Raw genomic sequence first — 26,610 nt, 5'->3', positions numbered from 1 at the left:
AATAGGAGATAAAGGTGGACACTGGACAAAAAAGAAAGATGAGAGACTGGGGACAGAGAAAGAGAAATGAGATACACAGAGAAAGAAAGAAGAGATAGAAAGATAGATAAAGAAAGAAAAACAGAATGAGATGTGATAGAAGGACAGAGAGATAGAGACAAGAGATGAGAGAAGATACAAAGAAATAGAAAGAGGAAGGAACACTGAGAGAATGAGAGAGGGAAAAATATATGAACACAGAGAAAGGGAGAGCGGTGATAGAGTGAAGAAACCGTGGGACACACACACAAAAAAAGAGTAGATAGAGTGGGACACAGAAAAACAGAATGAGAGGAGATAGTGCAGGACACTGAAAGAGAGGAAGAGAGAGGAGATATATAAGGACATTAAGTGAACAAAAGGAAGCAGAGATGGACACGGAAAGAAAAGAGACAGAAGGTTAAAGAGAGATGAGAAGAGACACCGATGAAACAGAACCAGATATACAGTAGACATGAACACAGAGAAATAGAGACAAGAAAAAAAAAGAGACAAAAAGCGATAAAGAGGGGCAAGATAGTGCTATACTATGTATACTCCAGAACTGGGTGTGGGGTTCAGGGGGTGGGAGGAGGTGTGTAAGGAGGAGCAGCACATCTACAGAGAAAAGGAGGAGAGAAAGAGAGAGTGAGACAAAAAGAAACAAATCAAAAGAGAGAAACCGAGACACTGCATGCAACTGAGACACTTCTGCTCTGTGCCTGATGTCCATCAGCTCCTGTGCTGTTCAAAGGATTCAATACATTGTCAGTGATTCTGAGAGGAGATTCATTCAGAGCTATGGAGGACAGATGGAGTCAGATGGAGGAACATCATCTGATGAGAGGTGGAGAAGGAACTGTTTAATATGAAGCATGAACAATTTAAGAGCCAATTGGGAACTCATAATCAACAAGCATCAAGCAACAGGATCCAGGACAACTCTGGGGCATTTAGAAGAAAAGGTCTGTCTCTGCAGTGTGTTTGAGAGCACTGGGGTTGTTTCTGAGGGGGTAGTTAGTGAAGGACATCTGTCCCTGGATGGTATTTCAAAGAAGGGCTCAGTCACTAAGTGGTATTGAGAGAGACAGCTTTGTCTCTGGGGGTATTTAAATCAAGAGATCTTTCACATGGGGGTATTTAGATGAAAAGCTCTTTCTCATGGGGATACTTAGATGAAGCTATCTTTCTCAGGGGGTATATAGTTGAAAAGCTCTTCATTAGGAGATATTTAGAGGAAGGTGTCTTTATTTGTGTGGGTGTAGATATTTAGATGAACAGGTCTTTGATAGGGGGTTATTTGGATAACGAGTTCTTTTTAAGTGGGTATTGAGATGAACAGGTGTTTTTCTGAGGGTATTTCAATGAACAGGTCTTCCTAAGGTGGTATCTAGATCTTTGCCATGGGGTATGTAAAGAAAGAGCTCTTTCATAGTAGGTATTTAGATGCAGTGATCTTTCTGAGTGGGTATTTAGATGACAAAATCTTTCTCAGGTGGGGTATTTGATGAAGAGGTAATTTTTAGGGATATACTCAGATGACCAGGTTTTTCTTAGGTGGGGTACTTAAGATGAGGATGTCTTTCTTTGATTGGTATTTAGAAGAAGTGTTCTTTTTTGAGGTAATTAAAGGAAGCGGTCTTTCTCAGAAGGTATTTAGAAGAAGAGGTCCTTCTTTGGGGGTATTTCCAGGGAAACAGCTTTCTTAGCAGGAATATAGATGAAGACGTCTTTCTCAAGGGAGGGTATTTTGAAGAAAAGTTTTTTCCCAGGTAGGGTACTTAGATGAGGAGAGCTTTCTTTGGTGGTTATGTAGAAAAAGAATTCTTTCTGGGGGGGTAGTTAGATGAAGCTGTCTTTCTCCAGAGTTATGTGAAGGAAGAGCTTTCTTTGGTGTTATTTAGATAAAGAAGTCATTGTCAATGTGTATTTAGATTAAGTGGCCTTTCTCAGGGGGTATTTAGATGAAGAAGTCTTTCTCGGATGAGGTGTTTAGATTAAGTTCTCTTTCTCAGTGAGTATTTAGAGGAAGTGGGCCTTCCCAGATAAGGTGTTTAGAGGAAAAAAGTTTCAATGGCATGGTGTCCATCTGTAGGGTATTTCAAGAAGGTAGTTGCTCACAGATGGTATTCAGAAGATCTCTGTCCCAAGGGGGCATTAAGAGGGAGAGGTGCTTCTCTGGGGAGGAAGCTGTCACTGGGGACAAGACGACATATCCTCTGGAGGAAGGAATTTGGAACAAGAGTTCTGTCTCTGGGGGTTAGTTATAAGTAGAGGTCTTGCCTTTTGAGGGGTATTTATAGGAAAGGATGTTTGTGTGGGCATTTCTGGATGTAGGGGGTCTGGGGAAGCCATGGCCTAATGGTTAGAGAAGCAGCTTTGGGACCAAAAGGTCACTGGTTCAATTCCCTGGACCAGCAGAAATGGCTGAAGTGCTTTTGAGCAAGACACCTAACCCTTAACTGTTCCCTAGGCTGCTCTGGGTATGTTACAGTATATGCTGCATTGGATACAAGCTTCTACTAAATGCTGAATAAATTTGTACTTTGGAGATTTCAGTGGATAACTTTAGCAGAACAATTTGGCAGGGATATAAAGACTTCTAGTCATAAGGTACATGTTTGTGGGAAAACCTCAGACTCTGGGAGGTATGTAGGAGATGATGACTGTGCTAATGGGTATTTAGTTGGATAGATCTGTTCCTGGGGTAGATTTGTGTTTCTTTGAAGGGAATTTAAAGAAAAGTATTTGCTTACCTCAGAGGACTATACAGAGTATTTTTGCAGTACTGTCTGTCTCTGGGGTATAGAGCGGAAGAGGTCTGCCCCAGTGGGGTATATATCTGTGCAGGGTATGTCCTGTAACTGGAGGAAAGTCTCTCTCGTTAAGGCATTTCTGAGAAATTATTTTTGTCTAGGGTATTTAAGGGAAGAGGTCTGACTCTCAGGGGATAGTTGGAGGAAAGGAATACATTTAGAGGAAGGCAGGAGGGATTTCTAAAAGGAGGTTTTACTGGTATTATTTACAAGAATTACCCCTTTATTGGGTGTTTAGATGGACAAATCAGAATCTAGGAGGTATTTAATTGAAAAAAGTCTGTTTTTAGGGGTTATGTAGAATAGATCCCTAATTTTAAGTAAGATATTTAGAAGGACTGAATCATGTGTCTACATAAAGGTCCCTGACTCTGGGGGTATTTCAGGGACAAATCTGACTCTTGTAAGAACAAAACTTGTATTCTCTAGGATAAACTTTCAGGATGAGGTCTGTCCTTTGGGGAGGTTTTAGAAGAAAGGTTTGTATATGTGGGTTTTTTGAGGAACTGGACCATCCATCTGGGAAAAAGGGGTTTTGTAGGGTATTTTGGAGATGGTATTTGGATTTTTTTAATATTAAAATGTATTGCTATGGTATTTCGTGAATAGAGATTGTTAAAAAGAGATGAATCCTGTTTTGTTGGAAAATATTAAGGCAAATATTGGACTTTGAGGGGGTTTAGAGGGCAGGAAAAGTAGAGTATCTTCTAGGTAGAGTATCTGGACTATTTAGAAAAAAAAAGTGTTCTGTTTCAAGAGTGTAATTAAAGGAAAGGTTCAAACTCCAAAATGGTATTTAGTGAAAAGATTATTGTGAAGGTATTTGGATTTTGTAGTCTAGTATTTTGAGGATGAAGTTTGTCTCTAGGAACTCAAAAGATGACACTTGTCTCTCAGGGGTATTTATGAGATTTTTGTGGGGAAATTTTCTTGAGGAGTATTTAGAGAAAGAGCTCTGCCATTAGGGGACTTTTGAGATACAGGGTCCTGTGGGTTATTGAGAGAAAATAATAGAATAGCAAATGCATTTCTTGTAATATTTAGACTTTTGATATTTAGTTGGATTCACAAGTACAGATTTGTTTCTGGGAGGTATTTAATGGAACAAGACATACTCTAAGGGGTATTTGGAGTATTTGTGTCTTTCTCTTACCCCTTTTCCACCAACAGGGAATGGGTTCTTGAACCGGTTCAGTTCAGGATTCTTTGAACCTTGGTGCCCCCTAGTGAACCAACCCACATTTTTCACCAGTTTTGAGTGGAACCATTGTAATCAAGAATACATCATGAATGGAGGGTGTGGCACAATTCACAATGGAGTAAACAGTAGGACCAAGATGGCAGTGCACATTGATTACCCTCCAAGCTTTTGTTCTGTTATTGCAGATATTTGTTCTTGGGCCATTTTTTTCTGAAGATGCATCCTTTTCTGTTGTGTTCTCCATTGCTGCACTCCGCTTCCTCTCCAAACTAATGACACACTCACTCAATCTATTTTTGGTCAAAATGCTGTGAACGGTTCAAAATTTGGTGAGCGAATTAGAACAGAACCCATTCCCTGTTGGTCAAAAAGCGGTATATGTGGGTTAATTCTTGTCTTGTTATCACTGGAGCAGAACAACTTCTGCCTGGAACCAACTATGTATATGGGGCAAATCTTTCTCCTGTAGTATTTCAAAGTGCTCATTTGCTTCTGTAAGGAATTTAGTGGAAGAGGTCAGAGTCTAAAGGGTATCTGGAGAAGTTGTCTCTCTCTGTGGGGCAATTATTGTCTCCTCAACTCTAGAGCAGATCTGCTTCTCTTGACCAGAACCAACTGTGTATTGAAGGGGCAAGTCTATCTCCGATAGTATTTCGAAGTACAGATTTGTTTCTTTCAGGAATTTAGTGTAAAAGGTCTAAATCTAAGGGGCATTTTTTTCAAAGAACTTGTGTCTCTCTGTGGGGTAATTTGTATCTCTCTCATCTCTGAAGCAGATCTGCTTTTCCTGCCTGGACAGGTTCCTCTTTCTGTATTACAAGTACATATTTAAGAGGCAAGTTTGTCTCTGGTAGTACTGTATTTTGAAGCATCAATTCATTTCTTGGAGTTATTTCATATAAGACATCTTACTCTAAGGGGTATTTGGAGGATGTTGTGTCTCTCTGTGAGGTAATTCTTATCTTCTCCTCTCTGTAGCAGATCTCCTTCTCCTGTTTGGACTGGCTCCTTTCCCTGCATGGATCAGCTTTGACTTGACCACTGAGTGACTTTGTTACGGGGGAATTGGCACAACCAAAACCTCGACTCTTGTTGAACACAGAGCCACTCTAACCACAGGTACAGTGCAAGAGAGTTATCAAGGAATTTAAGCAAATTTGTCCACATTTTTCTAGTAATGAAAATCAACTAAATATTCTTTTGGACTAAATAAAAGATGAATGATATTGCCAAACACATTTTAATTCGGTTCTAATAATTTACACTCGAGTTCACAGTTATTATTCTATCCAAATTCACTGGATATGAGCAATCATGCACTCTGATTGGCTACTTTACTACTAGGATATCAGCTCATATACCATGAGTAGAGAGAAACAAAATGGCAGCGCATGTTGCCAAACCAACCAAGGACGAAATAAAAACTCTACTTGAAATCAAAACCCCTAAAAATACAAAAAACAGCAACAAAATATGGAATGAAAGTATTTGATGGTAAGACTGTATCTTTTTTTTATTTTTCAAGAATTATTATAGCATTTTTCACAAACTGCTCCTGTCATTTCGCTGGTTTGTTTACATTCTAAGCGGAAATAATTTTGTCGACCATTTTGCATAAAGTTTCTATTTATCGAATTTTCAAAAAAAAAAAGCTCCATTTCTCAAAATCCAGTGAATGTGGATAGAATAAAACAGTTATTCCACTCAATCTCGTTATACATGGCTATACGCCTCGTCGGCTATCAGCTCATGTAAGACTTGATTTCACGGAATAACTGTTAATGAGGGTGGCATGGTGGTGTAGTGGTTAGCGCTGTCACCTCACAGCAAGGAGGTCCGGGTTCGAGCCCCGTGGCCGGCGAGGGCCTTTCTGTGTGGAGTTTGCATGTTCTCCCCGTGTCCGCGTGGGTTTCCTCCAGGTGCTCCGGTTTCCCCCACAGTCCAAAGACATGCAGGTTAGGTTAACTGGTGACTCTAAACTGACCGTAGGTGTGAGTGTGAATGGTTGTCTGTGTCTATGTGTCAGCCCTGTGATGACCTGGCGACTTGTCCAGGGTGTACCCCGCCTTTCGCCCGTAGTCAGCTTGGATAGGCTCCAGCTTGCCTGCGACCCTGTAGAAGGATAAAGCGGCTAGAGATAATGAGATGAACTGTTAATGAATGTAAAATGCACAAACTAGATGGTTATGCAGAAATACACACTTTTCACATTGGCAATTCAAAGAAGAATCTTCAGAATTGACAAAATAATTACTACAGGAGTATTTAACACTATAACAACTTCTCTCATCTCATCATCTCTAGCCGCTTTATCCTGTTCTACAGGGTCGCAGGCAAGCTGGAGCCTATCCCAGCTGACTACGGGCGAAAGGCGGGGTACACCCTGGACAAGTTGCCAGGTCATCACAGGGCTGACACATAGACACAGACAACCATTCACACTCACATTCACACCTACGGTCAATTTAGAGTCACCAGTTAACCTAACCTGCATGTCTTTGGACTGTGGGGGAAACCGGAGCACCCGGAGGAAACCCACGCGGACACGGGGAGAACATGCAAACTCCGCACAGAAAGGCCGTCGCCGGCCACGGGGCTCGAACCCAGGACCTCCTTGCTGTGAGGCGACAGCGCTAACCACCACCGTGCCGCCCACTATAACAACTTCATGTATAAAAACAAACAAACATAGTATAACCAGCATTGTCTAAAATATATTTAAACGAATAAATCAATTCCATCTCTGAATCTTGGAGGAATCCTGGGGGAATTTTGTATAATTTATTGTCTTGATATCGCATTAATGAGGTTTCTACATTTGAAAATGGCTAGTTAGGCAACCTAATGTCTGCTAAGTACTGGAGTGGAGGGTGAGGGGTATGGGGTGCAAATCTGTCTCTGGTAGTACAGAATTTAGTTGCATATTTGTTGTTTTATTTGCTTGTGCAGCAAGATTTTTGTTGTCTGCCAGGACGAAACCGGTCCCCCACCCTGTTATTTGGAGTATTCATACCCCATGACAATTGGCTGCATTTTGACCATTGAAGAATGTGTGTGTGTAAGAGAGAGATATTCTGCAAATTTGATCTGGCTCTGGTAAGAGGATTAAAACCACAATGCTTTGGGATTTTCCCTCTTTAGCAAGTGATTCCATCTAGTTATTAATAATTTCATATTACTTCTATATGTAGGAAAAAATATGGCTTAATTTGTGTGTGTGTGTGTGTGTGTGGACTCAAAGCACAGCTTCACTCTTTATCTGCATATGATTGAACTAATGGTTATTAAGTGTGTTCAGTGCTGGATATGGCAGGCCCGTCTGCCCACAGTCTCAGCCACAGCTATGCACCGTAACCCTACACACTCTGTCAAACTAAGACCATTTGAGAGACTTACACACTCTTACTTTATTCACTAACGCACTGAACAAGAAGATCTGAGAACACAGTGGCTTCAGCCGTCACCTCTGGAACTCTGTGTCTGAGCTCAAAGTTGTTTTAATTTGGATTTCAGATTACGATTAGCACATGATTTTAACGTCAATATAGACCTGGCCCTGGAGGGGTTAGAATGCAATAAATAAATAAATAAATAAATAAGCAAGCCTATGAAATAAATAAACATGGCTATGAAATAAATTCTGAAATAAGTATATGCGGACAGCACAGTGGTGTAGTGGTTAGTGCTGTCGCCTCACAGCAAGAAGGTCTGGGTTCGAGCCCCGTGGCCGGCGAGGGCCTTTCTGTGTGGAGTTTGCATGTTCTCCCCGTGTCCGCGTGGGTTTCCTCCGGGTGCTCCGGTTTCCCCTACAGTCCAAAGACATGCAGGTTAGGTTAACTGGTGACTCTAAATTGACCGTAGGTGTGAATGTGAGTGTGAATGGTTGTCTGTGTCTATGTGTCAGCCCTGTGATGACCTGGCGACTTGTCCAGGGTGTACCCCGCCTTTTGCCCGTAGTCAGCTGGGAACGGCTCCAGCTTGCCTGCGACCCTGTAGAACAGGATAAAGCGGCTAGAGATAATGAGATGAGATGAGAGAAGTATATGGTGTGTAATATATATGAATCAATGTAATAAAAATATGCAAGTAAATATAGGAATAAATACTGTAGGTTTTTATTTCTAACTGATGTTTTTCAAAGTACTACTTTTATTTATCTCAGGGGACATTTATTTCCTAACAGCACACTTATTTAACAGCTCTTTTTATTTTCATTTTACATTTATCTATTATGGAAGCGTATTGCTGCCACATCAGGAAAAAAAATAATAAATCAGTTTCATGTAATAACGTGAAAAGTTTATTGTGATGACAATATATGTTTTTTCTCATTATTGGCTCATTTTTGTTATTTATTATCTCATTTATTTTTTCCCCAACCATATTTATTTATTTGTTTAATATAGCCATAAATGGCATTCCATTGAAATTCATCTATTTGGTTGAAGTGTGATGGTCGAAAATCACTGGTCACCTGACAGAATTGTGTGGCACAATTCTTCAAAGCAGCACTGACTGTTGTATTAAGATGAGTTTTCGCTCATAACACACTCCGAGTGTTTAGATTTCACAGTAAGCCTTTTCCTGATTCAATGTAAATAGTAGAATGTATTCATGACCATCATCATGAATAACCTACACACTGTGCTAAGGGATGTGGAATTCAGGAAATGGTAATTCCTTGTCTAAGATTAATCTTGCTTTTAACTACACTCACTGGCCACTTTAATAGGAACATATTCTAGTTTCTAAGACTGCTGTTCCTTAATTGAATACCTGCTTTTCCAAAGCACTTTTTTTTTTTTTAATGACACAATATGCTTGTATGTATAGGAGCATATTAGCTCAAGAGAAACTGCAATAGCTTCGGTGTGCAAAAGATTTGCCCAGATCTTTAAGGTTTGGTTTAAAGGAGCACTTTGGCTTTCTGGTAACCTATGATGCTGACAGCTGCTGAAATGTTTCATCAAACTCCGAAAGCTCCATTCATTATCCAGCCATTGACTACACACCACCCAAGCACTGATTATTTTCCTATAACAACTTGCTCAAAGTGTTTTATTCCTAACTTGATAGAGTCATTGCTCTATGATGGTGTATTAGGGCCAAACTATTTATTATTATTTAAAAAAAAAAAAAGGGTTGACTTGTGGCAAGGGTAATATTCAGAGAATAAAATTCAGAATTCATACATGTACGACAAAAAAAATTTGAATATTCTCAGAGGTTATAAAGTCATCGATTTGCAAGAGAAAAAAAACCCCTCTCAAATTCCAAGGGGGAAAAAAATCTCAGAAAATCTGAGAGAAAGACATCACGAATTTATTTGGTAAAAGAAAAAAAAGGTGGACCTGTGGCAGGGATAATATTCAGAGAAATTCTGAAGTCATACGCTTACGAGAAAAACTAGGATATTCTCAAAGATTATAAAGTCATTGATTTGCAAGAAAAAAAAAATCAGAAATTCCAAGAAAAAAAAATCTCAGAAATTCTCAGATAAAGACATCACATACTTATGGGTTAAAAAATAAATAAGTGGACCTGTTGCAGGGATAATATTCAGAGAAAAAATTCAGAAGTCATACAGTGCCTTGCAAAAGTATTCATCCCCCTTAGTGTTTGTCCTGTTTTGTTGCATTACAAGCTGGTATTAAAATTGATTTTTGGAGGGTTAGCACTATTTGATTTACACAACATGCCTACCACTTTAAAGGTGCACATTAGGGTGCATCAGTTGCCCTCACTTTCATAAAATCTTATGCATTTTTGTTTGGGTGTTCCTTTTCACCAATAAAGACATCCTGTAAAAATTTTTTGACCATATTCAAAAGTCTAATTGTGGCACCATGAGCTTCATTTTTTGCCAAAAAACGCTTATTTTATGTTTTCGCGTAAGGTTTGAATCACAATGTTGGACTCCATTTATTGATTTCTTGTGACCCAGAGATCATGTTAAGAACCTTTGCAAGGGATTGAGAAGCATTAATGTGATTCATAATACATTTGTATTGTTTAAAAGTAGTTGAACAATGATTCAATGAACAGCTAAAACTCAAACTGTGCTTGATAATATATTTAGAATATGCACTAAAAATGTGTATCTAAGATATTTGGTATACTCTATAAGGTGCCATAATGTTTCATGAAAAGTGATCGAAATTTTGTCATAAAAGTCATAAAATAGCAGCTTTTTCCATAACTTTGAGCTTCTGGTGCCACCATTAAACTTTTGAATTTTGTCAAAATATTTCACCCAGTATGTTTTCTTACCAAAAGGAACATAAAAACAAAAATGCATCATGATCGGAGGAAGTTTTCATTTTTAGGGGGCAACTGACGCACCCTAGTGCACATTGTTTTTTGTTTGTGACACAAACAATAATTAAGATGAAAAAAAAAACCAGAAATCTGAAGTGTGCATAAGTATTCACCCCCCCCTTCGTATGAAACCCCTAAATAAGAGCTGGTCCAACCAATTCACTTCATAAGTCACATAATTAGTTGATTTTAGATCCACCTGTGTGCAATCAAAGTGTCACATGATGTCTGTATAAATCAACTTGTTCTGAAAGGACCCTGACTCTGCAACACTACTAAGCAAGCAGTATGAAAACCAAGGAACCTCCAAACAGGTCAGAGACAAAGTTGTGGAGAAGTATAGATCAGGGTTGGGTTATAAAAATATCCCAAACTTTGAATATCCCACAGAGCACCATTAAATCCATTATAGCAAAATGGAAAGAATATGGCACCACTACAGACCTGACAAGAGAAGGCTGCCCACCAAAACTCACAGACCGGGCAAGGAGGGCATTAATCAGAGATGCAACAAAGACACCAAAGATAACACTGAAGGAGCTGCAAAGATTCACAGCAGAGATGGGAGTATCTGTCCATAGGACCACTTTAAGCTGTACACCCCACAGACCGGGGCTTTATGGAAGAGTGGCCAGAAAAAAAAGTAATTGCTTAAAAAAATTGTTTGAAGTTTGCCCAACAACATGTGGCAGACTCCCCACACACATGGAAGAAGATTCTCTGATCAAATGAGACAAAAATTGATCTTTTGGCCATCATAGGTAGGAAATGCCATGTGTGGTGCAAACCCAACACCCTGAGAACACCATTCCTACAATGAAGCATGGTGGTGGCAGCATCATGATGTGGGGATGTTTTTCATCTGCAGGGACAGGAAAGCTGGTCAGGACTGAAGGAAAGATGGATGGCACTAAATACAGGGCAATTCTGGAGGAAAACCTGTTTCAGTCGGCCAGAGGTTTCAGACTGGATTGAAGGTTCACATTCCAGCAGGACAGTGACCCTAAACATACTGCTAAAGTGATACTGGAGTGGTTTAAAGGGAAACATTTTAAATGTCTTAGAATGGCCTAATCAAAGCCCAGACCTCAATTCAATTGAGAATTTGTGGCATAACTTGAAGATTGCTGTACACCAATGCAACCCATCTAACTTAAAGGAGTTGGGGCAGTTTTGCCTTGAGGAATGGGCAAAAATCTCAGTGGCTAGATGTGCTAAGCTAATAGAAACATACACCAAGAGACTTGCAGCTGTAATTGTAGCAAAAGGTGGCTTTACAAAGTATTCGCTTTGAGGGGATTGAATACCTATGCACACTCCAGATTTCTGTTTTTTCATCTTAATTATTGTTTGTGTCACAATAATAAAAGCAATGTGCACCTTTAAAGTGGTAGGCATGTTATGTAAATCAAATGGTGCTAACCCCCCCAAAATCCATTTTAATACCAGCTTGTAATGCAACAAAACAGGACAAACACTAAGGGGGATGAATACTTTTGCAAGGCACTGTACATGTGTGAGAAAAACTCTGATATTCTCAGAGATTATAAAGTCATCAATATGCAAGAAAAGAAAAAAACCCTCTGAAATTCCAAGAAAAAGACTTCACAAATTTAGTTGTTTTTTTTTAAAAACCCCTCAAAAATAATGCTTTTTTAAAATTATTACAAGGAACCAGATCACTTCACTTGGCAAAGTCATCACAACACAGATAGTTAATGCAGTTTTTCCACCTCGATCATGAAAAATTAAAAGAATAATTCACTTAGTGATTTTAACTACATTTCTCAGAATGCACTGCAGCCAGGAAGCAGTGAAGCATGAAAGTTTTTTTTTCTCATAAATTTGTGAGTTTTTCATTTCTGAGAATATCTGAGAGAAAATCTGAGAACTTTTTATTGTCAGCATACAACTTTAACCTCAGCTCCATTTTTATATTGACAATGACCCTAATATGCCATAATATTGTTCTGATGGTGGAATTTGACAAAAAATATATGTATATTTTTAATTTAAATGTGGTATTTGAGTATCAGAATTTCTGTTAAAACCCATCATGATTGTATCTGGTTTACTTTTTGGGAGTTCATTATTGTTTAGATACAACAACTTCTTATTTTCTCATCTATTCTGAACTTCAGATCATTTAAAACCAACTATCATTTAAAAAAAAAAAAACTTAAATTTGATGACACAATGACCCTTCACTTTTCTAGCCACTTTGCCGCCCTTATTGTTCTTTTCCACTTTTCTCAGTTGTACTCTGGCCGACATGTTTAGATGTGAATATGTTTAGGGAGGATGTTTGGGAAGGGTATTCAGGGAGGATATCCAAATCGCCCTCAGCACACCTTACACATTTTTTCATAAGCGTGAGATTGAAGCAGCTGCATGGACATCAGCACTAGTCGGAGCAGCATCCTTAAGAGGAGGTAATTACATGGTGGAAGGATTAAATCGAACCCTTGTTGATGTTTTTCCATTCATTGCTAATTCAGTTTGTTATTTTCCTGCATGTGTGTATGCATACTTGTTGAAAAGCATTCAAGTGCTCATACCACTTATTTGCGGTTTTGCTTCCAAGTGTTTTTACGTTCACCCTGCATGTGTTATGCCAGTAATAGGAGCTCGGAAGTGCTAACTTGCATGCTGGTATCGGCTCTCGGAGATGTGGCTTGTGTGCACGTGCATAGGACATGCTGGTATTTGCGGCTTGTGGTTTCCAAGCTGTAAAAAGTCAAACAGTTCCTGGTAATGAATTTCCGCTGGGTTTGTGCTTAGCACTGCAAGTGTTTATTATCATGCCTCATTTCAGTAGGGGAGATTGCTGAGTTCACTTTGTTTTCGACTGACTCAATTTAGCCATATTGAATTTTCCATAGTCGTGTCTATAAACACACAGCAACACTGCGTGCATACGAGAGCAAAGCTTATGCCCTTAGACAAGAAGGAGCCTTCAATCTCAGACCCTTATGTTTTCTGCTGTATTGAAAAAAAAAAACACAACTGAAGCTTAGGGGAGAGCGGGGTAAGATGAGCCACTTTTTACATTTTTCATCATAACTACATGTTAAAGCCATTTTTGCTTCCAGTCTACACACCATACCAAATTTCAAAGTGTACTGTTACTATATGAGCAAAAAATAATTGATAAGCTCTTATGGTTAGAGTGATATTACCTCTTGAAAAAAAAATGTCAAGTGGCTCAACTTACCCCATGCATGGGGTAAGATGAGCCACTGTGTGGGGTAAATTGAGCCAACACAAAACATGTTAGGTTAACAAAGTAAACAACTTTTATTATTAGAAATGCAATCAATGAATCAAGTCAAGTCAATCAAGTGGGGGATAGGGCCGTTGCATAGAGAAGGGGAGATGAAGAGAGAGGTGATAGAATGAGATGGGATAGGGAGGGATAGATGGATGGATAGAGAGAGATATGCGTAGATCATGCACATCATGCGCATCATGCACACCTGTAATAACAGAGGGCATTATTTTATTTATTAAAAACCTTTTAAACATATTATTTATATTAACATGTTATTTGTTTGTTTATTTTTTGTTGTTGTTGTTGTCATATATGACCAGTAAATGTGAAAACTTAAGTGTCATCCATATTGGGTAAGCTCAGCCACCAATGGGGTAAGTTGAGCCAGTGGCTCAACTTGCCCCACATCTAATGGCTCATCTTACCCCGTGGCCACCATTTTGTAGAAAAATGCTAATAAAGGGGATTAGGCTAATCAAAATTATTTTATTAGCATTCATATCATAGCTTAGAAAGCCACTAACTTAACCCTAATGTGTCTAAATATTATTCTACTTTTGTCTTCTCTAAATCATCTTCACTGTGGACAAACATGGAATTGACTTAGAAAGCACAAAAACACATTTTTATAAATATCTCCCTCACCTAGTTTGACATGTGGTGCTCCTCTCCACAAGTGTAAGTAAATGGTCCCGCCCCCCTTTGAATGTGGTCACATGGTCACATTTGTTTACTGTTTCTTAGAAACAGGGGGTGGCTCATCTTACCCCCTGGCTCATCTTACCCCGCTCTCCCCTATATGTGTAACATTTACAAACTCTGAAACTCAAGTACAGCTCATTTACTAGAACCTAGATTCTCTGGAAAGTCTTTTTGATTTTCCAGGTATGAAATATGTCAGTGTGTTAAAATGCCTGAAGGGCGATGCTAAGTGCTCGACTAATGGACATGAACCTGACCTGTTACCTGTTAGTGTGTGCCTAATACCCTGTCCACACTAGGGATTTTGTACCGATACGAAACTACTTTCGTACCGCAACACCTGTCCACACTAGCAACTATACCGGTACTGTAGTGGTGTAAAATGTATGGGTTTCGTACCGGTACAGTATCGGTACTGTAGCGCTTCGCGTAGTGTGGACAGATGAAGCGGCTCTGTATCGATACAAATATAATGTGCATGCGCAAAGTCACACACCTCAATCGATGTCTTCGCTGAATAAAATAGTGAAGAATGGAGATTCATTTGTTTCTTTCTCAACTGCCTCGCGCGTTTTATACGATTCGACTGAATAAATGACCACCAGAAATACAGACTGTACATGGACAACAAAAAGCACACGCACGTTGTTTCATCCGCCATATATTCTCGGAAGGAAGTTACTCAGTAACCACGGAAACATTTCGCGCACGCGCATTTCAACTACCGTGAAATTTCATCCGCCATATATTCTCGGAAGGAAGTTACTCGGTAACCATGGAAACATTTCGCGCACGCGCATTTCAACTACCGTGAAAGAAAACCGCAAACATTTCTCGCTAGTGTGGACAGATGCACTAAACTGTACCGGTATACTTTGTATCAATACAGTTATACCACTTTCGTACCGGTATAAGTGTGAACACAGCATAAGTGGAACCTGACCTCCAGAATAGCTGCCCCATTGTGACATTATGCTCAGCCAAATGTCTTTGCCTTAACATCAACACAGATTCCATCAGCCCAAAGGGATTGCCTCTTTAATATTTGAACAGATTTATGAGGCAGAAGTCCCACAGATATTGGTAACACTTTACATTAATGCTAACTAACATTATTCGACACATTATTGAACATTAATGAACCATGAACTTCACCATTTATCATCAGCCTCCTTCAGTCTATGGAACACACTACAAGATACAGTCCGCTGGTCAGATTGCCTGATCTCTTGAGCCCCATGCACCCAGTGGAGCAGGCAGACCGTGGCAGGACAGCAGCTTACTGGCTGGGGGCTGCCAAGCTTAAAGCAGGTGGTAGCTGTCCAGTAAGATGCAATGATCTCTCCTACCAACTGAAGAAGCCCCTAGCATTCAGCTCTATGCCAATCGAACTTGAGCTCATCACTTCCCGTGTTGTGCCCCTGTTATAGGGCTGGAGTGTCCTCTCCAGAGTGCATGCCTTGGCAGAAAATTGGAGACATAGGGTTGCCCATGCATCTAAGTCTCCCTTTAGGCCTTGCTCGTGGAGTCCAAAGGGCTGTGGAGGCAGGACGTTTGGCATCAGGAGCTGCCAGAAAGGTGATGGACTTCATCAGTTGACTGCCTGCGGGGCCCCACTCTGTTGCTAGTGACGCCATCAGAGCCCTTGACCTAAGGTTCCTCTGCCTCTTCCGCTGTTCCTAGACTTTGTGCACTTCATGGGGAGGCAACACGTACCTAACAGCACTGAAACTTCACCATTAACACATCATAAACAACATTAATGTCTAGATACATTGGTAATTTTAATAATAAACAATGAACACCTGTATGGATTATTTTTTACCATCAGTGAGGAAATTTAATGCACAGTGACAACGGACATGAACAAAACCTTAATGATGTTCGCTGAATTACTGAAGGACTAAGCTGAATCCTAGAATTTATACATTCAGAGATATGAGCTGAGTAAATAATCAACTTGAATACACATTCCTCAGTTTCTCAATGTAGTTAGTTAACATTTAGACATCAATTCATTTATACACCCATGTACTTTATTACTTTGCTAACATTAATGCTGAAGTTCATGGTTGTTAAGTCAGGAATAAAGCATGAGAAGGTGTGCTGTTTTAAGAAATATTCAGTATTAGGGAGTTGCGAGTTGTGTCCTGATATACATATAAAATTGATTTGCATGAGGAACAAAGGCTAGCCCATATGATCCAATCCCACAGAAGAGCTACTGGAGCACAAACTGCTGAAAAAGAAGTTGGACCATATGGGCTAGCCTTCGTGCCCCATGTGAATCAGGGAGCCTTCGACACCCATGACCCTGTCACCGGTTGTCCTTCCTTGGACCACTTTTGTTCAGTATTAGCCACTGCATATTGGGAACATCCCACAAGATGTACCGTTTTGGAGATGCTCAGACCCAGTCATCTAGCCATCACAATTTGTCAAATTCGTTCACTTGCCCATTTTTCCTGCTTCCAACACACCAGCTTCAAGAACTGACTGTTCTCCTGCTGCCTAATATATCCCACCTCTTGACAGGTACCGTTGTAATGAGGTAATTCACACTTATTCCATGAAATTGAGTCATACATGAGCTGATAGCTGATGAGGCGCATAGCATCGAGTTGTCTATAAGCCATGAACGACGAGATTGAATGGAATAACTGTTTTATTCTATCCACACTCACTGGATTTTGAGAAACAGCATTTTTAATTTTTGCAAATTTGATAAAGAAAAACTTTATACAAAACATCTGACAAAACAATTTCCGCTTAGGCGGACTTCTTAAAAACCTATCGATGTCTGCACAAATTGACTTTAGTGTTGTTGTTTTTTTGTAGAAAGTGCCATCTTACTGTCATGCCGAGGTATAGAATAGCTTTAGACATTTATTTAATTCTTCCTTGGACATTTCAGTTCTGTAATTTTCAAACTTCTTTGAGCTTTTGAACCAGTCTAAAAAAATTCAGCAAATTTTAAAGCTTAAAGGAACAGTCCACCGTACTTCCATAATGAAATATGCTCTTATCTGAATTGAGACGAGCTGCTCCGTACCTGTCCGAGCTTTGCGCGACCTCCCAGTCAGTCAGACGCAGTCAGACGCGCTGTCACTCCTGTTAGCAATGTAGCTAGGCTCAGCATGGCCAATGGTATTTTTTGGGGCTGTAGTTAGATGCGACCAAACTCTTCCGCGTTTTTCCTGTTTACATAGGTTTATATGACCAGTGACATGAAACAAGTTCAGTTACACAAATTGAAACGTAGCGATTTTCTATGCTATGGAAAGTCCGCACTATAATGACAGGCGTACTAACACCTTCTGCGCGCTTCGGCAGCGCATTGATACGGAGCTCAGATATCAATGCGTTGTTGAAGCACGCAGAAGGTGTTAGTACGCCTGTCATTATAGTGCGGACTTTCCATAGCATAGAAAATCGCTACATTTCAAGTTGTGTAACTGAACTTGTTTCATATCACTGGTCATATAAACCTATGTAAACAGGAAAAACGCGGAAGAGTTTGGTCGCATCTAACTACAGCCCCAAAAAATACCATTGGCCATACTGAGCCTAGCTACATTGCTAACAGGAGTGACAGCGCGTCTGACTGCGTCTGACTGACTGGGAGGTTGCGCAAAGCTCGGACAGGTACGGAGCAGCTCGTCTCAATTTGGATAAGAGCATATTTCATTATGGAAGTACGGTGGACTGTTCCTTTAAAGATGAAGAATGTAAACAAACCGGCAAAATGATGAACAATTTGTGAAAAATGCGATAATACGGTAATTATTCTTGAAAAATAAAAAAAAAAAGATACGTTTTACCATCAAATACGTTCATTCTATATTGTTGCTTTTTTGTAGTTTTGGCTTTGAGTAGAGTTTTTTTTTTTTATCTCATCCTCAGCTGGTTCAGCAACACACTCTGCCATTTTGTTTTTCTCTACTCACAGTATATGAGCTGATATCCTAGTAGTAGATTAGTCAATCAGTTAGCGCGCGTGATTGCTCATATCCAGTGAATGTGGACAGAATATAGAAGTCAAAGTTACGTTTAACATTATGGGACATCCTTAGAATTGTTTTTTGGTCTCATGAATTCAGTGAGGAGGAAAAAAATGCAGCTGAAGTCCTGAAGAATTTGTTACTGTCAGTTTAATGAACACGCCTTCTAAGAAATCAGAATCAAGGCTCGAGAATCAAGAACTGTCGTATAACGTTAAGTGATGAAGTCAAATCAAATTAACCTGAAAGTTATTGAGATATATTAAAGGATCAGATGAAGAACCAAGCTGAGGACAAACAAACACAAGAGTTTGCATGTTTACTTCTGCCAGCTTTGGTGGAGGAGGTTATGGTTTTGCTTCCCGTTTTTTGTTTGTTCCCAATGTAACTCAAAAAGTACTGAATGGATTTTGATGATATTTGGAGGAAAGGTGGGCCATGGGCCAAGGAACTACTAATTAGATTTTGGTGCAAATCGGAATGTGTGGTTTGGTGGAGGTATGCAGTTTACTGAATACCTTCTGGCTTGGAACTGTTGTTAAACCTATGTCAGATCTTTTAATTAGTATTTATAGATTTTTTTTGTGTGTGTGTGTGTATGTACCGGTATGACTGTATATAACGTCTTTGACAATTTCCAGTCCTCAATCTGAATCTCTATGTGCTCGTTTGTTTTTGACTTCATCATGAGTATCTTTCTCTGAAGGAGTTACTTGTAGTTATTAAATGACTTGATAAAACGTACACTAGAGCTAATTAACCCATAAAAAGTCTGTAAAAGACCCCCAGTTTCTCACTGTGGTTTCTGTGAGTGAGGAGTCACTGCTAAACTTCCCACATCCGTCTCTAATACCCTTCATATGGCGCCCTCTCTCTCTCTGACTGTTTATGTATCCATGGCGTATTTCAGCACTGGTGTAAGCAAAGCTCTAATTGTTTTTCCCTTTCACGCCACAGACAGAAAAGCCCACTTCCTGCTGATCTCACAGTTCCGAGGCTGCTTGCCTTTGATGGGTGCTCGCATTTATTGGCACAGGGAACGCTAGGGCTTCTGAGGGAGTAAACAGCAGTAATGCTGACTGAGACATGGAATGGAGACGCAGCTGATTAATCTTCCCCTGGCCCAGTTTGAGACCTGAGCAATTGGATGCTGCTGTTGTTTGGGAAAGGAATATTTCACCTGAAAACCATTTTGACTGATCAAACCATTCATTTTCAAATTAAGTTCAAGATACCAAGCTACAACCATTAAAACCTTTCTCTTACTCTTTGCAGTTTTACGATAAAATTGACTTGTTTGAATAAAGTTCAGGCGGCATGGTGGTGTAGTGGTTAGCACTGTCACCTCACAGCAAGAAGGTCCGGGTTCGAGCCCCGTGGCCGGCGAGGGCCTTTCTGTGCGGAGTTTGCATGCTCTCCCCGTGTCCGCGTGGGTTTCCTCCGGGTGCTCCGGTTTCTCCCACAGTCCAAAGACATGCAGGTTAGGTTAACTGGTGACTCTAAACTGACCGTAGGTGTGAATGTGAGTGTGAATGGTTGTCTGTGTCTATGTGTCAGCCCTGTGATGACCTGGCAACTTGTCCAGGGTGTACCCCGCCTTTCGCCCGTAGTCAGCTGGGATAGGCTCCAGCTTGCCTGCGACCCTGTAGAACAGGATAAAGCGGCTACAGATAATGAGATGAGAATAAAGTTCAGGAAGTGTATTGATGGACATGAATATAGAGAAAGAAAAGAAACAAAATGTAGTCAAGAGTAAAAGAAACATTAATAATAATAATAATAATAATAATAATAATAACGGTGGTGTAGTGGTTAGCACTGTTGCCTCACAGTAAAAAAGTCTTGGGTTCGAGCCTAGCGGCCGGGGAGGGCCTTTCTGTGTGGAGTTTGCATGTTCTCCCTGTGTCTGCATAGGTTTCCTCTGGGTGCTCTGGTTTCCTCCACAGTCCAAAGACATGCAGGTTAGGCTAATTGGCGGCTCTAAATTGACCGTAGGTGTGAATGTGAGTGAAAACGGTTGTCTGTGTCAGTCTTGTGATAACCTGGCGACTTGTCCAGGGTGTACCCCGCTTCTCACCCATAGTCAGCTGGGATAGGCTCCAGCTTGCCTGCGACCCTGTAGAACAGGATAAGCAGCTACAGATAATGGATGGATGGATGTGTGGTGTGATGAAGCCAACTTACTGTTAACAAAAATTGATTATTTTCCAATAACATTTTCCAAAGTGTTTTATCTATCTATCTATCTATCTATCTATCTATCTATCTATCTATCTATCTATCTATCTATCTATCTATCTATCTATCTGATACCACAGCAATTAGTCAACACCAATGTTCTGTTTCATTTATTAAAGAATGACATATCACACTTTCCATTCATAGTTATCCATTTATAGTTACATTTAACGTTATGGAACATCCATGAAACAAGTCCTGAAACTGGAGACTCCTTCCATAAATATTAAAGAAACTCTCCTTTCAGAAAACTTCATATCAACAAATAAAGATTTAAATTTTTGTTAAATAGCAAAAATATTTTTATTTGTTCAAGTGCTGGTTCCATTGTATGAATCGATCATAGCTGCTGTTCTAGAAAGTTAACCAGAACATCAAGGACGTAGTAGCTCATCTGGCCTGCCATCAAAACAACCATGATGACCAAAACATCAAACAAAACTGAAATGTGACGATGTAAGAGAGGACCAACCTCCACAACAAATTGTCTACAACAGAAAACTCAACAAAGGACTAAATTTTGTTTTCCGACGGAAGATTGACCCAAAACGTTGATCGGAACTGAATTGGCATGATAAATGAGAGAGGAGATACAATTCTAGTCAGAAGAAAATATGTTAAGTTGACCTGATGACTAATTTCTTCGCAAAAAATTGACAATACGATGACCAGGATTTGTCCAGAAGGTCGAGTTCTTTCAAATAAAACAATCAGAACTGAAATCCATTGAGAACTGAGGGAAGGAGGAGACATGATTTAACTGAAAATAAAGTTGTCAACAAATTGTTTTTAACAGGAAAATCAACAAACAAATGAGCAAGTTTTGTTCCCCGAGGGAAGATCGACCCAAAACATCAATCAGAACTGGAATCGGGTAAGAACTGTGAGAGGAGATACAATTCTAATGAGAAGTCCCAAAACTCGTTAAAGTGACTTAATTAGCAGTTCGTTAGCAAAAAAATTGACAATACAATGATCAAGTTTTGTACAGAAGGTCGAGCTCTTTCAAATAAAACATCCATCCATCCATTATCTGTAGCCGCTTATCCTGTCCTACAGGGTCACAGGCAAGCTGGAGCCTATCCCAGCTGACTATGGGCGAGAGGCAGGGTACACCCTGGACAAGTTGCCAGATCATCGCAGGGCTGGCACACAGACAACCATTCACACTCACACCTAGGGTCAATCTAGAGCCACCAATTAGCCTAACCTGCATGCCTTTGGACTGTGGAGGAAACCCATGTGGACACGGGGAGAGCATGCAAATTCCACACAGAAAGGCCCTCGTTGGCCGCTGGGCTCGAACCCAGGACCTTCTTGCTGTGAGGCGACAGTGCGAACCACTACACCACCATGCCGCCCCTCAAATAAAACAATCAGAACTGAAATCCATTGATGATAGAGGGAGGAGATATGATTTAACTGAAAATAAACAAAGTTGTAAACAAATTGTTACAACAGGAAACTCAACAAACCACCAACCAAGTTTTGTTCCCCATGGAAAGCTCGACCCAAGACATCGATCAGAACTGGAATCAGATAAGAAATCAGAGAGGAGATAGAATTCTAATGAGAGGCCTGGAAAATTTGTTAATGTGGTCTAATTAGTAACTCATTAGCAAAAAATTTGACAAAACAACAACCAAGTTGTGTGTGGACTGATCAGCTCTTTCAAACAAAACAATTGGAACAGAAATCCGGAGAACTAATGGAGGAGATACGATTTAACTGAATTGTGGACGACGGACGCCACACCATGGCAACAGCTTACAGCCAGATCAACTCACTAGCACCTTCTGACCAATCAGAACTGAGAATTCAAAGTCGATCTGGTATAAAAGCTGTATGTTGAAGTAAAACAAAAAATGTTGTATGAAAAGGCAGTGTTTCTTTTTTTAAGAAAAAAAAAATCTTACTGATATATGGAGTCTGATGAATGCTAATTAGCAATGTGTTCCAGATGCTGGTGGAAAAAAAAAGGTACTTCGCCACAGTTTTTAATAATATGTGGAATATGGAGAAGATTAGCATGGGAAGAGCAAATGGTTCTTTGGTATACAGTTATCAGACTTTCGGAGAAGTACGAGAGTGTTGTTCCATTCAGAGATTTAAAAACTAGTAACAAAATCAGATTTAATTCAAAAATAATTCTCAATGCCTACTTCATGCATTAAAATTATAGAAGGTTCTTATAGCTTCTTTCTCTGTTTCTCTGTAGAATGTTCTGGAAACTTGCCTTACCTGCCATTCTGGCATGCACCCTCTGTGCATCCATGGAAACCAAGAAGCCCCGCCCAAGAGGCTCCATCCCCTCTCCTTACAAGCTCAAAGGCAATGAGCTGTTGTCCTCACCTTCCATCATGCTATCATCCCTGTCTCACCAACCTCCATCAAAACGGCACAAAGGCAAACAGGATGTTCTGCTGTCAAGTCGTGAGGCACTGGTGGTGACTGAGCGGAAGTACCTGAAGAGTGACTGGTGTAAAACACAGCCGCTGAGGCAAACTGTTAGCCTGGAGGGATGCGTGAGCCAAACCATCATCAATCACTTCTGTTACGGCCAGTGCAATTCGTTTTACATCCCACGACATCTGGCTCCTGCAAATGGGCGCCATGGTCGGAAACGGGCACCAAAATCCAACCAAGGTGCTTCCTTCCAGTCGTGCGCTTTCTGCAAACCTCACCGGATCTCCACACTAACAGTACGGCTTCACTGTCCCAGGTTACAGCCAACGTACCGGCATCGGAAGGTCCAGCGCATTAAGGAATGCAGGTGCATGTCTGTTAACGTCAATGACACCCACTGACCAAGGGGGATTGTTGGAAATGGTTCTCGATACAACAAACTGAGCCTGTTCTTAGCGAATGGACAGAGAAGAGATGCGCAAAGATACCTTGAACTGATATCTTGATGGATATAATTCAGTCAGACAAGAAATGGAGTTAAAGTCTGGCAATGTGAAGAAGTGATACTGGACACCATACAAACATTCAATAATAAACAGTTGACCTTTTTTTTTGTGGAGTAGGGCCAATTAGTAAAAAGACATCTACATTTACTTATTTGGTCCAAAGTGACTTACAATTTGAGCTGAGAAGATGAGGATTAAGAGTTTCCCTCAAGGAGCCAGCAACTCGACAGTACTGGGATTCAAACTCACAACCTTCTGAACAGTAGTAACTCCTGAGCCTTTGTCTTCACATCAAATCTGGACAATGGAACGGTGATTATATTACTGGTGTCAAGGTAAATCCTGTAGCTTGGTGAAGGATATAATCAGACATCGGGAGTTCAAGATTTTCACAGACACACAAAATCTAAGAAACCAAAAACACTTCCTGGTCATGTGAGCCCAACTTGTTCAAAGAAAATTGAGTATTTGTGGAGTGTCATTGTCATCCTCTTCTGCCTTGTCCAGCACTGTTGCCAGGTCGGGGTCCATGTGGACCCTATTGATCCACATGTTGTATTAATTGGAGCATAGTTTTACGCCGGATGCCCTTCCTGTCACAACTCTCACATTTCTGGGCTTGGGAAACAACCATTCACACCTATGGACAACTTAGAATAGCCAGTTAACCTAACTGCATGTATTTGGGGAAACCGGAACACTCGTTGAAAACCCAGAACCTTCTTGCTGTGAGGCAACAACGTGAACCACTACACCACCATCCCACCCTATGTGTGGTGTGTGAAGGTTAAAAAAAAAAAATCCATCCCAAGAGATGAGATGAGATTCTACACAACGGCATCTTGAATTAGTGCTAATTGCAATTATTTTCCAAATAATATTGGAAAATTGGTACTGCCAAACCTCCATCTTAGATCCATCCAGGCCATCAGAAGACTGGCCAAGGCTCTTACCAAACCGATACCGAAGCAAAATCTGTACTTTGGTGACATAAATAAAAGAACATTTTTCTAGATGGATGGATTTCATGATACAGGATTCGCCCTGATGGACATACTGTAGCTGGGAAACTGAACACAAACACATCGGGACAAGATTCTGTCAATTTGACCACTACTTGACTGTCAATGTGAATATTGTGCACCAATATGATCTATCAGATATTTTAAGAATAAATGACATTTGCTGGGGAAAAAAGCAATACTGGTACACATAAACAATATATTGGAGTTTATTATAGTTATTATTAACAAAATACAAATATATATATATATATATACGTAAAATTTTATATAATACATCTGTCATTGTATTGTATGTTTCAGTAAAAACAAACCTGAATTTATTTACATGGGCTTCTGGTCAGTTTGTTGTGGATATAAAATTGTATGAAAGTTTCAAAACCATAACCAACACAACATCGATTTTAGCAAAACACGTCGATTAGATTAGATAGAATTTTGCGCTAAACATATTCCAGTAGTTTCCAGTCATGAACTCTTACTCCAATGTGCTTTAAAGGAAGCTTCGTGATGCTCTTTGTTGATAACAGCGTCTTATCCTGACTGTTTATAATTATTTAAAGCCCTCAAATTCAACATTCGGCTAAACGAGGCTTTAGGAAAATCTGAAGATGAGATTTTATGGATTTATAAAAATAAATTAAGACTCAGATGCACGCTCCTGCTGCAGAAATGAACAATTTCAAACTTTCTGCTTTCAAACTGGGTCTGTGGTGTAGTCGCTACATCGTAGATATCTTTACATGTATTCTATTTGTAAATAAGAGTCTATTCTCTAACCATCCATGGCCTGATGGTTAGAGAAGCAGCTTTGGGACCAAAAGATCACTGGTTCAATTTCCTAGACCAGCAGGAATGGCTGAAGTGCCCTTGAGCAAGGCACCTAACCCCCAACTGCTCCCCAGGCTGCTTTGGGTATGTTATTATGGGGTGCCAAGTGTCACCGGGCCCATTTCGTCCGACGAAATGGAGAAAATGAAGACGAAATTATAAAACACCGTGATGCCTTTCATCCACGGAATGCAACACATCATTTTTCATTATGTCCACGAAATGCATTCTGTGATGGACGAAATGCATTCCGTCGGATTTCACACACACAAAATGACATACTGTCTTCATCATTTCGTGGACATAATGAAAAATGATGTGTGCATTCCATGGACGAAAGGCATCACGGTGTTTTATAATTTCGTCTTCATTTTCTCCATTTCGTCGGACGAAATGCATTCCGTCCGACGAAATGCATTTTGTGATGGATGAAATGCATTCCGTCCAACGAAATGCATTCTGTGATTGACGAAATTCATTTCGTGATCTACCATACTGCATTCTGTGGACGAAATTCATTTCGTGATGGACGAAATGCATTTCGTGATGGACGAAATGCATTTCGTCCATCACAGAATGCATTTCGTCCATCATAGAATGCATTTCATGGGACGAAATGCATTTCATCATCACAAAATGCATTTCGTCCATCACAGAATGCATTTCGTCCATCATAGAATGCATTTCGTGGGACGAAATGCATTTCATCATCACAAAATGCATTTCGTCCATCACAGAATGCATTTCGTGGGACGAAATGCATTGCGTCGGACGAAATGCATTTTGTGATGGACGAAATGCGTTCTGTCACTGACGAAATTAATTTCGTGATGCATCATATGCATTCCGTGGACGAAATACATGTTGTGATGTACAGAATGCATTCTGTGGACGAAATATATGTCGTGATTGACACCATGAATTTCGTGATATAGGGAATGCATTCCATGATTGACAAAATGCATTTCGTGATTTCACACACACAAAATGACATACTGTCTTCATCATTTCATGGACATAATGAAAAATGATGTGTGCATTCCGTGGATGAAAGGCATCACGGTGTTTTATAATTTCGTCTTCATTTTCTCCATTTCGTCGGACGAAATGCATTTCGTCCACGAAATGGGCCCGGTGACACTTGGCACCCCATATGTTGTATGTCGCTCTGGATAATAACGTCTGCTAAATGCCATTAATGTAATGTAAATACACCCCCCCCCCCCCAACAAGCAAGGCTAACTTAATGAAATAATTACAGCTTAATCCAAAAAAAAAAA

At 40.1% G+C, this 26,610-nt stretch overlaps 1 protein-coding gene across 4 annotated transcripts; it reads left to right on the top strand.

Annotated features, from left to right (window-relative positions):
- The first annotated feature begins 703 nt into the window (after positions 1–703).
- On the top strand, positions 704–24,701 carry grem2a (gremlin 2, DAN family BMP antagonist a). 4 transcript variants are annotated; one of them, XM_060933373.1, is made up of 4 exons: positions 704–865; positions 5,014–5,154; positions 21,362–21,439; positions 22,784–24,701. In XM_060933373.1, the coding sequence occupies exons 3-4, from the start codon at positions 21,378–21,380 to the stop codon at positions 23,370–23,372; spliced, it is 651 nt and encodes a 216-aa protein (XP_060789356.1). In that variant the 5' UTR covers positions 704–865; positions 5,014–5,154; positions 21,362–21,377; the 3' UTR covers positions 23,373–24,701. The 4 variants fall into 4 exon arrangements, with proteins under 4 accessions (XP_060789356.1, XP_060789355.1, XP_060789354.1 ...); XM_060933372.1 differs by having other exon boundaries at positions 704–983; positions 5,017–5,154; XM_060933371.1 differs by having other exon boundaries at positions 704–983.
- The last annotated feature ends 1,909 nt before the right edge of the window (positions 24,702–26,610 follow it).

Source organism: Neoarius graeffei, chromosome 11 (genome assembly GCF_027579695.1).
Source record: "Neoarius graeffei isolate fNeoGra1 chromosome 11, fNeoGra1.pri, whole genome shotgun sequence".
Taxonomy (NCBI): Eukaryota; Metazoa; Chordata; class Actinopteri; order Siluriformes; family Ariidae; genus Neoarius; species Neoarius graeffei.
Note: the sequence above shows the minus strand (reverse complement) of the source record. Positions and strands in the feature narration are given on the sequence as shown.

Coding starts and splice junctions, on each gene's coding strand:
- grem2a (XM_060933373.1), top strand. CDS start 21,378: ATGAGCAAGTTTTGTTCCCCGAGGGAAGATCGACCCAAAACATCAATC. Junction 21,440..22,783: donor TCAATCAGAACTGGAATCGG/GTAAGAACTGTG, acceptor GTTTCTCTGTAG/AATGTTCTGGAAACTTGCCT.